Genomic DNA, 14,005 nt, shown 5'->3' with positions numbered 1-14,005 from the left:
CTTGAATCGATTGGTGATTCCTGCATGGTGGCAGCTCCAGCTCATATAGTCGTAGATTCCCTCCCTCCTGCATGTGCTGCTCTTCCAGTCATCAATTCTCTCTCTCTGCAGAGAGAAAACCTGTGGTTGGGCGGATCAGGAGCAACAAACCTGGGAGGGACAGAATCTCTTATTGGAGGAGCAGTTCCTCATAGATTCTGTCACTCCCATGTACGGGGCTTTTCTTGTATTTTCGTTTGTTTAGGGTTTTGGGGGCTTTTTGATTTGTTTAGGGTTTTGGGCGCTTTCAAGAGCAAGTTCATCCGCAGCCTGTGCATTTTTAATTCTCTGCCCAAATTTTTCCATGTTTAGCATTCCTTTCCGTGTGCATGTGACATTGAAGACCTGCAGCAGCTTCCTTTCGTGTTAATTTTGCTACTTATTGTTTGCTTTTCTTGTGTTTCCCTTCCCCCACCTCTAAGGTTGAAGCCTTGCAGTCCCAGTTGCAGGAACAAACACAATTGGCGAAAGAACAAATTGATGCATTGTTGGAGGATCGAAGGATTCGCATGGAGGAGGCACATGTGCAGCAAGAACGGGATAAAGACAAAATCAAAACTCTGACAGACAAGTCAGTTTAATGTAGAGTGCGACAACCAGTGATTGCTGTTTATCAGTGATTGATTCCTCCCCTTTTTATATGATCTGTTGCAGGCCTATGATAAAAACAGGGGCCACTCACATTGGGGTGCAGTCTTAGAACATGGAACATAGAAAAATACAGCACAGAACAGGCCCTTCGGCCCACCATGTCGTGTCGAACCTTTGTCCTAGTTTAATCATAGATTATCATTGCATTTACAGTGCAGAAGGAGGCCATTCGGCCCATTGAGTCTGCACCGGCTCTTGGAAAGAGCACCCTACCCAAAGTCAATACCTCCACCCAACACGAAGGGCAATTTTGGACACCAAGGGCAATTTATCACGGCCAATCCACCTAACCTGCACATCTTTGGACTGTGGGAGGAAACCGGAGCACCCGGAGGAAACCCACGCAGACACAGGGAGGATGTGCAGACTCCGCACAGACAGTGACCCAAGCCGGAATCGAACCTGGGACCCTGGAGCTGTGAAGCAATTGTGCTATCCACAATGCTACCGTGCTGCCCTTAAGAACAAATAAATCTACACTATATCATTTTACCGTAATCCATGTACCTATCCAATAGCTGCTTGAAGGGCCCTAATGTTTCTGACTCAACTACTTCCACAGGCAGTGCGCATTCCATGCCCCCACTACACTCTGGGTAAAGAACCTACCTCTGAAATCCCCCCTATATCTTCCACCATTCACCTTAAATTCATGTCCCCTTGTAATGGTTTGTTCCACCCGGGGAAAAAGTCTCTGACTGTCTACTCTATCTATTCCCCTGATCATCTTATAAACCTCTATCAAGTCGCCCCCTCATCCTTCCCCGTTCTAATGAGAAAAGGCCTAGCACCCTCAACCTTTCCTCGTAAGACCTACTCTCCATTCCAGGCAACATCCTGGTAAATCTCCTTTGCACCTTTTCCAAAGCTTCCACATCCTTCCTAAAATGAGGCGACCAGAACTGTACACAGTGCTCCAAATGTGGCCTTACCAAAGTTTTGTGCAGCTGCATCATCACCTCACGGCTCTTAAATTCAATCCCTCTGTTAATGAACGCGGGCACACCATAGGCCTTCTTCACAGCTCTATCCACTTGAGTGGCAACTTTCAAAGATGTATGAACATAGACCCCAAGATCTCTCTGCTCCTCCACATTGCCAAGAACTCTACCGTTAACCCTGTATTCCGCATTCATATTTGTCCTTCCAAAATGGACAACCTCACACTTTTCAGGGTTAAACTCCATCTGCCACTTCTCAGCCCAGCTCTGCATCCTATCTATGTCTCTTTGGAGCCGACAACAGCCCTCCTCACTATCACCACTCCACCAATCTTCGTATCGTCTGCAAATTTACTGACCCACCCTTCAACTCCCTCATCCAAGTCATTAATGAAAATCACAAACAGCAGAGGACCCAGAACTGACCCCTGCGGTACGCCACTGGTAACTGGGATCCAGGCTGAATATTTGCCATCCACCACCACTCTCTGACTTCTATCGGTTAGCCAGTTTGTTATCCAACTGGCCAAATTTCCCACTATCCGATGCCTCCTTACTTTCTGCAGAAGCCTACCATGGGGAACCTTATCTTTAACAATATTGGGACACAGACAGAATGTATAATATGGCATGTTCCGAGGAAGCATCCGGCGACGCAGGGCAGCATGGTAGCATAGTGGTTAGCACTGGCTTCACAGCACCAGGGTCCCAGGTTCGATTCCTGGCTTGGGTCACCGTCTGTGCGGAGTCCGCATGCTCTCCCAGTGTCTGCGTGGGTTTCCTCCGGGTGTTCCGGTTTCCTCCCACAGTCCAAAGATGTACAGGTTAGGTGGATTGGCCATGCTAAATTGCCCTTAGTGTCCAAAAAGGTTAGGTGGGGTTACTGGATTACGGGGATAGGTTGGAAATATAGGTTTAAATGGGGTGCCCTTTCCAAGGGCTGGTGCAGACTCAATGGGCCAAATGGCCTCCTTATACTCTAAATTCTATGATTCTATGACCCATTTGCTGGTGGCAAACTGACCAATGATATAGGCTGAACCTATAGCACCTTAAGAGTAAAGAAAAGAGCAGCACAGGGACAGACCCTTGGCCCTCCAAGCCTGCATCGACAATGCTGACCGTAAGACATAGGAGCAGAGTCTGCTCTGCCATTCAATCATGGCCGATATTTTTCTCATCCCCATTCTCCTGCTTTCTCCCTGTAGCCCCTGATCCCCTTATTAATCAAGAACCTATCTATCTCTGTCTTAAAGACACTCAGTGATTTGGCCTCCACAGCCTTCTGTGGCAAAGAGTTCCACAGATTCACCACCCTCTGGCTGAAGAAACTCCTCCTCATCTCTATTTTAAAGGATTAGCCCTTTAGTCTGAGATGGTGTCCTCTGGTTCTAGTTTTTCCTACAAGTGGAAACATCCTCTCCACGTCCACTCTATCCAGGCCTCGCAGTTTCAATATGATTTTCCCCCCCCCCATCCTTCTAAACTCCGAGTACAGACCCAGAGTCCTCAACCGTTCCACATACAACAAGCTGTTCATTCCAGGGATCATTCTTGTGAACCTCCTCTGGACCCTTTCCATGGCCAACACATCCTTCCTTCGATTCGGGACCCAAAACTGTTTACAATACTCCAAATGGGGTCTGACCAGAGTCTTGTACAGCCTCAGAAGTACATCCCTGGTCTTGTATTCTAGCCCTCTTGACATGAATGCGAACATTGCATTTGCCTTCTTAACTGCCGACTGAACCTGTACATTAACCTTAAGAGAATCGTGAACAAGGACTCCCAAGTCCCTTTGTGTTTCTGTTTCCTAAGCATTTCCCGTTTAGAAAATAGTCTATGCCTAAATTCCTCCTTTTAAAGTGCATAACCTCACACTTTTCTACATTGTATTTCATTTACCTCTTCATTGCCCACTCTCCTAGCGTTTTCGAGTCCTTCTGCAGCTCCCTTGCTTCCTCAGTACTACCTGTCCCTCTAAAGATGTTTGTATAATCTGCAAACTTAGCAACAGTGCCTTCAGTTCCTTCTTCCAGATCATGAATGTACATTGTGTAGTCCCAGCACAGATCCCTGAGGCACACCACTAGTCACCGGCTGCCATCCTGAAAAATACCCCTTTATCCCCACACTCTGCCTGCTGCCAGTCAGCCAATCCTCTACCCATGCCAGGATCTTACCCTTAACACCACGGGCTTTTAACTTATTTAATATTCTCCTGTGCAGCACCTTGTCAAAGGCCTTCTGGAAATCTAAATAAATCATGTCCACTGGTTCTCCTTTGTCTAACTTCCTTGTTACCTCCTCAAAGAACTCTTAATAGATTTGTCAGACGTGACCTCCCTTTGACAAAGCCGTGCTGACTCAGTCCTATTTTACCATGCACTTCCGAGTACTCCGCGATCTCATCTTTAATAACGGACTCTAAAATCTAACCAATCACCGACGTCAGGCTAATGGGCCTATAATTTTCCGTCTTCTGCCTCCCTCCCTTCTTAAACAGTGGTGTTACATTCGCCACTTTCCAGTCCTCTGGGATCCTTCCTACCTCCAGTGATTCATGAAAGATCACCAATGCCTCCACAATTTTCTCAGCTATCTCTTTTAGGACCCTGGGGTGTAGTCCATCCGGTCTAGGTGACTTATCCACCTGCAGAACTTTCAGTTTTCCCAGAACCCTCTCCTTAGTAATGGTCACTGCACTCACCTCTGCCTCCTGGAGCTCTGGCATCCCACTGGTGTCTTCCACCGCGAAGACGTATGTAAAGTCTGCCATTTCTTTGTTTCCTATTACTTCTCCAGCCACATTTTCCAGCGGTCCAATGTCTATTTTTGCCTCTCTCTTCCCTTTTGTACATTGAATGAAACTCTTCCTATCTTCTTTTATATTACTAGCTAGCTTGCACTCAGATTTCATTTTCTCTCCCCTTATTGCTTTTCTAGTTGTCCTCTGCTCACTTTTGAAGGCTTCCCAATCCTCTGGCTTCCCACTAATCCTCACCACTTTGTATGCTTTCTCTTGCTTTTATGCTGTTCTTGACTTCCCTCGTCAACCATGGATGCCTTGTCCTGCCCTGAGCGTGTTTCCTCCTCCTTGGGATGAATTTCTGTTGTGCCTCCCGAATAACCCCCCAAAACTCCTGCCATTGCAGTTTCACTGTCTTCCCTACTAGGCTCCTTTTCCAATCAACACTGGCCACCTCCTCCCTCCTGTCTTTGTAGTTACCCTTATTTAATTTTGATACTGTTACATCTGACTCCAACTTCTCGCCCTCAAACTGCAGGGTAAATTCTATCATATTGTGGTCACTGCTTCCTAAGGCTTCCTTCATCTTCAGATCCCTAATCGAGTCTGCCTCATTACACATCACCAAATCCAGAATTGCCTGTTCCCTAGTGCAGTGTTCTTCAAACTTTTTTTCAGTGGACCCATTTTTACTAACCGGCTGACCTTCGCGACCCACGCCGGCCAACCTGCGCGACCCACCATTTTCTCTTGCCTTGTTTGCTGCTGACAAGAATGGAGGAAATGGTTTTGGGTCCCTTTGGCCCTCGTACACACTCCTCCAATGGAACCCGTTGGATGAAGGTGAAGCCTTCTGGTGTCGGAAAGTATGGAGTCTCCATCTGTTCAAAGTTCAGAATTTTTTTCCTGTAAAATTTTATCAAATAAACCACTCCCCCGAACTTGTAAAAAAAAAAAAAAAAAAAATTTTTTTAAATGAGTAAAATAAATGAAAAAAATGAATAAAACTTGTAAATAAAATAAAATGAATAAAAACCACTACAGAACCTGTGAAACAAAAAGCTGCAACCGTTTATAAAAAAAAATAGCGGCCACCCTGCGCATGCGTGCCCGATCATGTGTAATGCAGCCAATTTTTTTTTTTTTTTTAACATGTTCGCGGCCACTTTCAGCCGGCATTATGAAAAGCCGGCTGCCAACCTGATTTTCCCAGTCCACGTGCTCATTGAAGTTCCCCATGATTATTGTGCCTTTTTTACATGCTTTCTTTATCTCCTGATTTATTTTCTGCCCCACATCTGACTACTGCCCAGGGGCCTGTACATAACTCCCATATGGGTCTTTTTGCCTTTGTGATTCCTCAACTCTACCCACAAGAGATTCTATGCATTCTGATTCTATATTGCTCCGTGCTATCAATTTAACTTCATTCCTTACTGACAATCTGCCCATCTGCCTGTCCTTTCGATGGGACACATATCCTTGTATATTTAGATCCCAGCCCTGATCCTCTTGCAGCCACCTCACTGTGATGCTCACAACATCGTACCGGCGAATTTCAATGTGCGCAACAAGCTCATTTACCTTGTTCTGTATATTGCGCACATTGAGGTACAATACCCTCAGTCCTGCATTGAACACCTCCCTTCTCACACTTGTCACCTTTTTTTGCTCTGCCTGAGGGTGATGTTGTTAGCTTATTTTTGTTCTCTATTTCCCCTTCAGTTATGACACCTAAGTTAACTCTTTGGTTCCCACCCCTGCCATATTAGTTTAAATCCTCCTGAGTGACACTAGCAAACCTCCCAGCCACGATATTGGTGCCCCTCGAGTTTAGATGCAATCCGTCCTTCTTGTACAGGTCCCACCTGCCCCGGAAGAGATCCCAATGGTCCAGGAATCTGAAACCCTCCCTCCTACACCATTAGTTTTGCCATGTGTTTAGCTGCTCTATCCTCCTATTTGCCCGTCTGACCTAAAACCATCTACACGTCTGGGGTCATAGAGCCACAGAGGTTTACAGCATGGAAACAGACCCTTGGGCCCAACTTGTCATGCCGCCCAGTTTTTTACCACTAAGCTAGTCCCATTTGGCCCATAACCCGCTACCCAGCTTTTCCATATTATTCTCTAAATTACTGTTTTAAAAGACAAAATTGTAGCCGCCTCTACTACTGCCTCTGGCAGCTCGTTCCAGACACTAACCGGATACGGATCCGATTTCCCCCCTCGAACCATAGTCTCTGGTTTCCTTTGCCCAACTCAGAATCTTTTTCTGCAACTTGTGAATACACACAATCACCGCCCATGGCGGCTCACTTGCTCTCAGCCTCTGTCGCAGTGACCGTTGGGCATGATCCACCTCCGGAACATTCTCGAAGACTTGATCAGCTGCGTGACCATCTTCAAAATGTCGCCATGGCACTCGTTCCCTCCATGTCGTCTAACAGATTGACAATTCGTGACTTCTGCTGCCTGGTCCACTTCTCATGGCCCACCTTCGCCCTCAGCAGTTTTCAGACCACACCCAGCATTGCCACCTCTGCCTCCAACGACACAATCCGATCACTATGGTCCGACTTCTTGGATTGTTGCACTTTGCTGCTCCTGGTACCTCCCCACGTGATCCACACTCCTACGAAGAGGTGCTACTGCTTCCTCAATCGCTCTGGACCAGTCCTTCTGCATCTCTTGATTCTGGATAAGAGCGAAAGTAACAGGGTAGTTATTATGGGAGACTTTAACTTTCCAAATATTGACTGGAAAAGATATAGTTCGAGTACAATAGATGGGTCGTTTTTTGTACAGTGTGTGCAGGAGGGTTTCCTGAAACAATATGTTGACAGGCCAACAAGAGGCGAGGCCACGTTGGATTTGGTTTTGGGTAATGAACCAGGCCAGGTGTTGGATTTGGAGGGAGGAGAGCACTTTGGGGACAGTGACCACAATTCGGTGACGTTTACGTTAATGATGGAAAGGGATAAGTATACACCGCAGGGCAAGAGTTATAGCTGGGGGAAGGGCAATTATGATGCCATTAGACGTGACTTGGGGGGGGATAAGGTGGAGAAGTAGGCTGCAAGTGTTGGGCACACTGGATAAGTGGGGCTTGTTCAAGGATCAGCTACTGCGTGTTCTTGATAAGTATGTACCAGTCAGGCAGGGAGGAAGGCGTAGAGCGAGGGAACCGTGGTTTACCAAGGAAGTGGAATCTCTTGTTAAGAGGAAGAAGGAGGCCTATGTGAAGATGAAGTGTGAAGTTTCGGCACCAGGGAGGCAACATACCATCCTGGAGTCTCTTTCACGTCCACAGAAGCGCCTATCTGTGCCCCTTACTATAGAGTCCCCTATTACTATTACTCTTCTGCGCTTTGACCCTCCCTTCTGAACATCAGAGCCAGCCGTGGTGCCACTGCTCTGGCTGCTGCTGTTTTCCCCTGATAGGCTATCCCCCCCGACAGTATCCAAAGGGGTATACCTGTTCGAGAGGGGGACAACCACAGGGGATTCCTGCACTAACTGCCTGCCTTTCTGGTGGTCACCCATTTCTCTGCCTGCACCTTGGGTGTGACCACATTTATATAACTGCGATCTATGACGCTTTCCGCCACCTGCATGCTCCTAAGTGCATCCAATTGCTGCTCCAACCGAACCATGCGGTCTGTGAGGAGCTCCAGTTGGGTGCACTTTCTGCAGATGAAGCCATCCGGGACGCTGGAAGCCTCCCGGACCTGCCACATCTCACAGTCAGAGCACTGCACCCCTCTAACTGACATTGCGTCAATTAATTAAAAGTAAAAGTTTTTTTTAAAAATTTATATATATTTTTTAAATTTTTTCAAAGCTACCGTTAACTATCTGCTTCCTAGCACTAGATTTCTAATATAAATGCAAAAGCTAAATATAGTACTCTCCGATCTCTGGCTTAGATACCCCTCTAAATTATCATTCAGTAATTATGTTTAATTAGTTACCAATGCTTAATTTTTTTAATGTAGTGTAGATTCCCAACCAGCCACTCAGGTCACAGCTTTTCTGTGATGTCACTTCAGTTTCCCCCCGACACACACAATTTGAAAAAGGTATAAAAGTAAAAATGAGTAAAAATCACTTACCTTCTGAGTGTCTTAGATGTTCTCAGGTTCTCTTCCTGACAGAGACTGCTCCTCCTCCTCCGAACGGCTCCCGAAACTATGCCGCGATCTTTTAAAATCTCCGCTCTGACTCGCAGCTCCTGCGCTTTTTAAATCTCCCGCGCTGTTTTCAATGTCCTGGCTCATTCTCCTCCGAACGGCTCCCGAAACTAGGGCGCGATCTTTTAAAATCTCCGCGATCTTTTAAAATCTAGCTCCCTGAATTCCTGCCTTACATCCCTATCCCTTTTCCTGCCTATGTCGTTGGTACCTATGTGGACCACGACTTGGGGCTGCCTCCCCCCCCCCCCTTAAGGATCCCGAAATCATGATCCGAGACATCACGCACCCTGGCACCTGGGAGGCAACACACCAACCGCGAGTCTCTCTCGTTCCCACAGAATCTCCTATCTATCCCCCTGACTATGGAGTCTCCAATGACTAATGCTCTACACCTCTCCCCCCTTACCTTCTGAGCAGCAGGGACAGACTCTGTGCCAGAGACCTGTACCCCATGGCTTACCCCTGGTAAGTCCCCCCCCCCCCCTCCCCCAACAGTATCCAAAGCAGTATACTTGTTACTCAGGGGAACACCACAGGGGATCCCTGTACTGACTGCTTCCTCCCAGCCCCTCTCACCGTCACCCATTTATCTTTATTCTTCGGAGTAACTACATCCCTGAAGCTTCTATCATTGGAGAAAACAATTCAGAGATTGGGTGAAATCTTCAGATTCTGTGACCCTGAACAACTAGTGAGCAGTAATGGACCGCAGTTCATATCTCAAGAGTTAATAAACTCCCTACCTCGGGTCACTATCTGTGTGGAGTTTGCACATTCTCCCCGTGTCTGCGTGGGTCTCACCCCCACAACCCAAGGATGTGCAGGTGAGGTGGGTTAGCCATGCTAAATTGCCCCTTAATTGGAAAAAAAAAATTGGGCACTTTAAATTTTAAAAAAAATCTACTTGAAGGAGAACGGAATTCAACACATCTGGTCCGCTCCTTATGACCCTATCACAAATGTGCCAAGAGGTTCTGACAAGAAATTATACCGCAGATGAAAAGTGGATTCCTGCCACTTTCTGAACACAGACAGGACTGGTCTACACCGTACAAACCGAGATGATGTAATATGGAGAAGACATGCAGATCAACTTTTGGCAACAAGAACCAACAGAGCCCAAATCCAGCTGTGCCAAGAGACGACCTGGACGTTCCCGAGAACCTGACACTAATTGAATCAATTGGGGAAAACACCTCAATTGCAAATCGAACGCAAAGCAACCTCAGATCACTATGTCAACTCCAGTTAAGATAAACACTGACGATGCTCACACCAAGTCAAAGACACCAGAGGTTGCAGCAAATACGATAACACAGACACCTGAGGTTCGTCAACAACCACAACGAACGACGACCTCTGGAATGTCTGACGTATTGACTGTTGCTGATTGATTATTCATGTTACTAATTGATAAATATGCTAGGGACCTAAGATTTAAAGGGGGAGGAAATGTGTATTGCGAGCATTTTAAGTGTTTCCTCAAAAGCAGCCTTGTAGCACTTTAAGAGAATGATTGCGTCACATCATCAGAGATTACATCATTGGTCATTTGTGCAGATGGGCAGTCTAACATTGCAACCTCTGGTGTTAACATCTTCCAAATAAAGCCCTGTCGAGGCCTGCAGACTCAATATTGAATCCACTACAGATATCGGGATGTGATCTGTTGAATAGAAGTGGATATTATATCAGGAGTAGGGAGAGATATTGATCAGATCTGGATATTGGGAATTTGTATATTTCCGTGGCTCTCATTGGAATGACTCAAATACCTAAATATAGGGGCTACTTCCTTTGACTGTGTTGGTATTGGAGAGGCGGGAGAACCAAATTCTCAGAACTAAGTGTCAAATCCGTTGCATTTTCCCCAGACTGCACAAGACTCAGAATCTACTCTATGAGAGTACCAAAGACTTCCTTCAACTGAAATTCGAGGGTCGAGATGCTGAAAAAGTGTGGATGGCTGAGAAGGATCATCTGTTACAGGAGTTGGACAAGCGTAGTGAGCTGAGAAATGGAGGCTGTGACCCTGAGACACAATTGCTTCGAGAGTTACCTATGGAACATGAGATACAACGGATACAAAGTGAGGAAATAAAGGTAGATACCCTGTTTCAAAGGGCTTAAGCAAGAACAGTCCTAAAACAGATGTTTTCCATTTCAGGTAAGAAACTAAATGGTTAACAAAAAAGCAGAGCGCTGTACATCTACATAAACCACTGAAAGAAGCAACTCGATTTCTGAAGTTGTAGAACACCAAGCAGGGAGGCAGTGTTAAATCTATACAGAACCATGATGAGAGCACGCTCGCAGTTCTGCAAGCATTTCAAGTCTCCATTTTACAAAAATGAAATTGAACCAGTAGCAGAAAGTTTGGAAAAAGATGCTGCTGGCTTGGGCTATTTTACTCAGCAGGAGAGGAGAGTCAAAAAGTCATCAATATTATGATGGAGCTTGATAGAGTGGACGTGGAGAAATAGCTCCCACTTGTGGGTGTCTAGAACAGTATATAATAGCAGGCTCTTGGAAATGAGATGGGATAAAGTGTCAGTGTGGGAACATTTAGGAGACAGAGATCATTGTATTGTAAAGTTTAGGGTGATGATAGAAAAGGATTATAGGCAATCCAGAGTAAAAATAATTAACTGTGAGAAGAATCTTCAATGGGGCAAGAAGGGAGCTGGGCCAGTTAGGCTGGAATGGAAGGTTGGGGTGAAAACTTGCAGATGAAGTTTGGGCTACTTTCAAAATAGAAATGGCCTAGACACAGTCATGGGAAAGGACGGGCAAACAAATCCAGAGCTCCATGGGTGAAAAGGCAGATAGAAATTCAGATAAAGAAGAAAATGTTTGCTTTTGACAGCTGTCAGGTAGAAAATACAATTCAAGAGGAATACAGAAGGTTCAAAGGGGAGTTGAAAAAGCTAATTAGAGAAGCAAAGAGGGAGGGCAGCACGGTGGTGCAGTGGTTAGCACTGCTGTCTCACGGCGTTGAGGTCCCAAGTTCGATCCCGGCTCTGGGTTACTGTCCGTGTGGAGTTTGCACATTCTCCCCGCGCCCCTAAAACACACAGATGTGCAGGGTAGGTGGATTTGCCATGCTAAATTGCCCCTTAATTGGAAAAAATGAATTGGATACTCTTACATTTATTTAAAAAATAATAATTTTTTAAAAAGAGAAGCAAAGAGGTATAATGAGAAGATTGGAAGCCAACATTGAGGGGAATCCGAATGTTTTCTATTGGCATATAAATAGTAAAGGGATGGGAAAGGGGAGTAGGGTTGATTAGGGACCGAGAAGGAAATTTGCACATGAAGGCACCATGGCTGAGGTATGAGGTTTGCGGACGACATAAAACTTGGAAGTATTGTAAACTGAAGAGCACAGTGTAGAGCAGTTAATAAAATATACGCTATTCTGGGCTTTATTAACAGTGGCATAGGGCAAAAGAATGAGCAGGTTCTGCTAAAACGTATACAATGACACTAGTTAGACCTCAGCTGGAGTATTGTTCACAGTTCTGGGCGCCACACTAGGTAGGATGTGAATATGTTGGAGAGCGAGTGCAGAAGAGGTTTACAAGAATGGTTCTAGGGATGAGAAACTTCAGTTATGGAATGGGTAGGTTGTCTTAAGAGGAAAGGATCGACAGGCTGAACTTGTATCTGCTGGAGTAAGACGTGCCTTGTTGAAACATATAAGTGCCTGAGCGGTGTTGGCAGGGTGGATGTCGAGAGGATGTTTCCTCTTGTGGAAGAATCGAGAACACTGTTTAAAAATAAGCGGTCGCCATTTAAAATGGAGATGAGGTGAAATTTTTCTCTTGTGTTTGTAACTCTCTTCCTGAACAGGTGATGGAAACAGTCTTTGAATATTTTGAAGGCAAAGGTGGATAGATTATTGGATAGACAGGATGCAGATGTGAGGTTATCATCAGACCAGCCAGAAGTTTATTAGATGGCAGTGCATTTCCGAAACACTGAATGGCCTGATCCATGTTTGTATGTTTCAGTAAGAAGTATAAGTATAACCTCGATGAGGAAATAGTAAGATTGTTTTTATTTTGAAGTGATGAGAATGTAGAACCCGCCATTACATGGAACAATTGAAACCCCCCCCCCCCGGCAGCGACACCCTCTGGGGGGGGAAAAAAGTGCCTTGCGCATCTCTAAACTTTGCCCCTCGTACCTTAAGCTTATGACCCCTAGTAATTGACTTTTCCACCCTAGTACGAAGCTTTTGACTATCCACTCTGTCCATGTAAACTTCTATCAGGTCGTCCCTCAACCTCCATCATTCCAGGGAAAACAAACAGAGTTTCTCCAACCTCTCCTCATTGCTAATGCCCTCCAAACCAGGCAACATCCTGGTAAATCTCTTCTGTACCCTCTCCAAAGCCTCCACATCCTTCTGGTAGTGTAGCGACCAGAATTGTGCGCAATGTTGTTATTCTGGCCTAATTAAGGTTCTGCACGGCTGCAGCATGACTTGCAAATTTTTTTTACTCGATGCTCCGACCGATGAAGACAACATAGATTACATAGAATTTACAGTGCAGAATGAGGCCATTCGGCCCATCGAGTCTGCACCGGCTCTTGGAAAGAGCATCCTACCCAAGGTCCACACCTCCACCCTATCCCCATAACCCAGTAACCCCACCCAACACTAAGGGCAATTTTGGACACTAAGGGCAATTTAGCATAGCCAATCCACCTAACCTGCACATCTTTGGACTGTGGGAGGAAACCGGAGCACCCGGAGGAAACCCACGCACACACGGGGAGAATGTGCAGACTCTGCACAGACAGTGACCCAAGCCGGGAATCGAACCTGGGACCCTGGAGCTGTGCAATCCACAATTGTGGATATCCACAATTGTGCAATTGTGCTATCCACAAAGCTACCGTGCTGCCTTCTTGACTACCTCATCCACTTGCGTTGCCACTTTCAGTAATCTCTGACACCACCTCCTTTTTGATCTCTATGTTACCCAGACTATCTACACACACTTCCCCAGACTCTTCATCCACCAAGTCCTTCTCTTTGGTGAATATTGATGTAAAGTACTCCTTTAATACCTTACCCAATTCCTCTGGCTCCACACATAGATTCCCTCCCCTGACCTTGAGTGGGCCAATCCTTTCCCTGGCTACCCTCTTGCTCTTTATGTATGTGTAAAAAGTCTTGGGATTCTCCTTAATCCTGTTTGCCAATGATGTGGAGATGCCTGCATTGGACTAGGGTGAGCACAGTTAGAAGTCTTACAACACCAAGTTAAAGTCCCTGAGGAAGGAGCAGTGCTCCGAAAGCTAGTGATTTGAAACAAACCTGTTGGACTTTAACCTGATGTTGTAAGACTTCTTACTGTTTGCCAATGGCCATGACCCCTTTTAGCCCTTCTGACTCCTTGCTACTTACTTTATGT

At 45.8% G+C, this 14,005-nt stretch overlaps 1 protein-coding gene across 4 annotated transcripts in view; it reads left to right on the top strand.

The window, feature by feature from the left end:
- Positions 1-14,005, top strand: part of ccdc77 (coiled-coil domain containing 77) — a 182,593-nt gene that overhangs the window by 95,585 nt on the left and 73,003 nt on the right. For all 4 annotated transcript variants that reach the window (XM_072484198.1, XM_072484199.1, XM_072484197.1 and 1 more), the window contains 2 exons: positions 462-610; positions 10,451-10,679. In XM_072484198.1, the coding sequence (XP_072340299.1) occupies positions 462-610; positions 10,451-10,679 (378 nt within the window). The remainder of the gene's footprint in view (positions 1-461; positions 611-10,450; positions 10,680-14,005) is intronic.

Source organism: Scyliorhinus torazame, chromosome 19, assembly GCF_047496885.1.
Source record: "Scyliorhinus torazame isolate Kashiwa2021f chromosome 19, sScyTor2.1, whole genome shotgun sequence".
In the NCBI taxonomy this organism is placed as follows: Eukaryota; Metazoa; Chordata; class Chondrichthyes; order Carcharhiniformes; family Scyliorhinidae; genus Scyliorhinus; species Scyliorhinus torazame.
The sequence above is the reverse complement of the archived record's forward strand: the minus strand, read 5'-3'. Positions and strand labels throughout refer to the sequence as shown.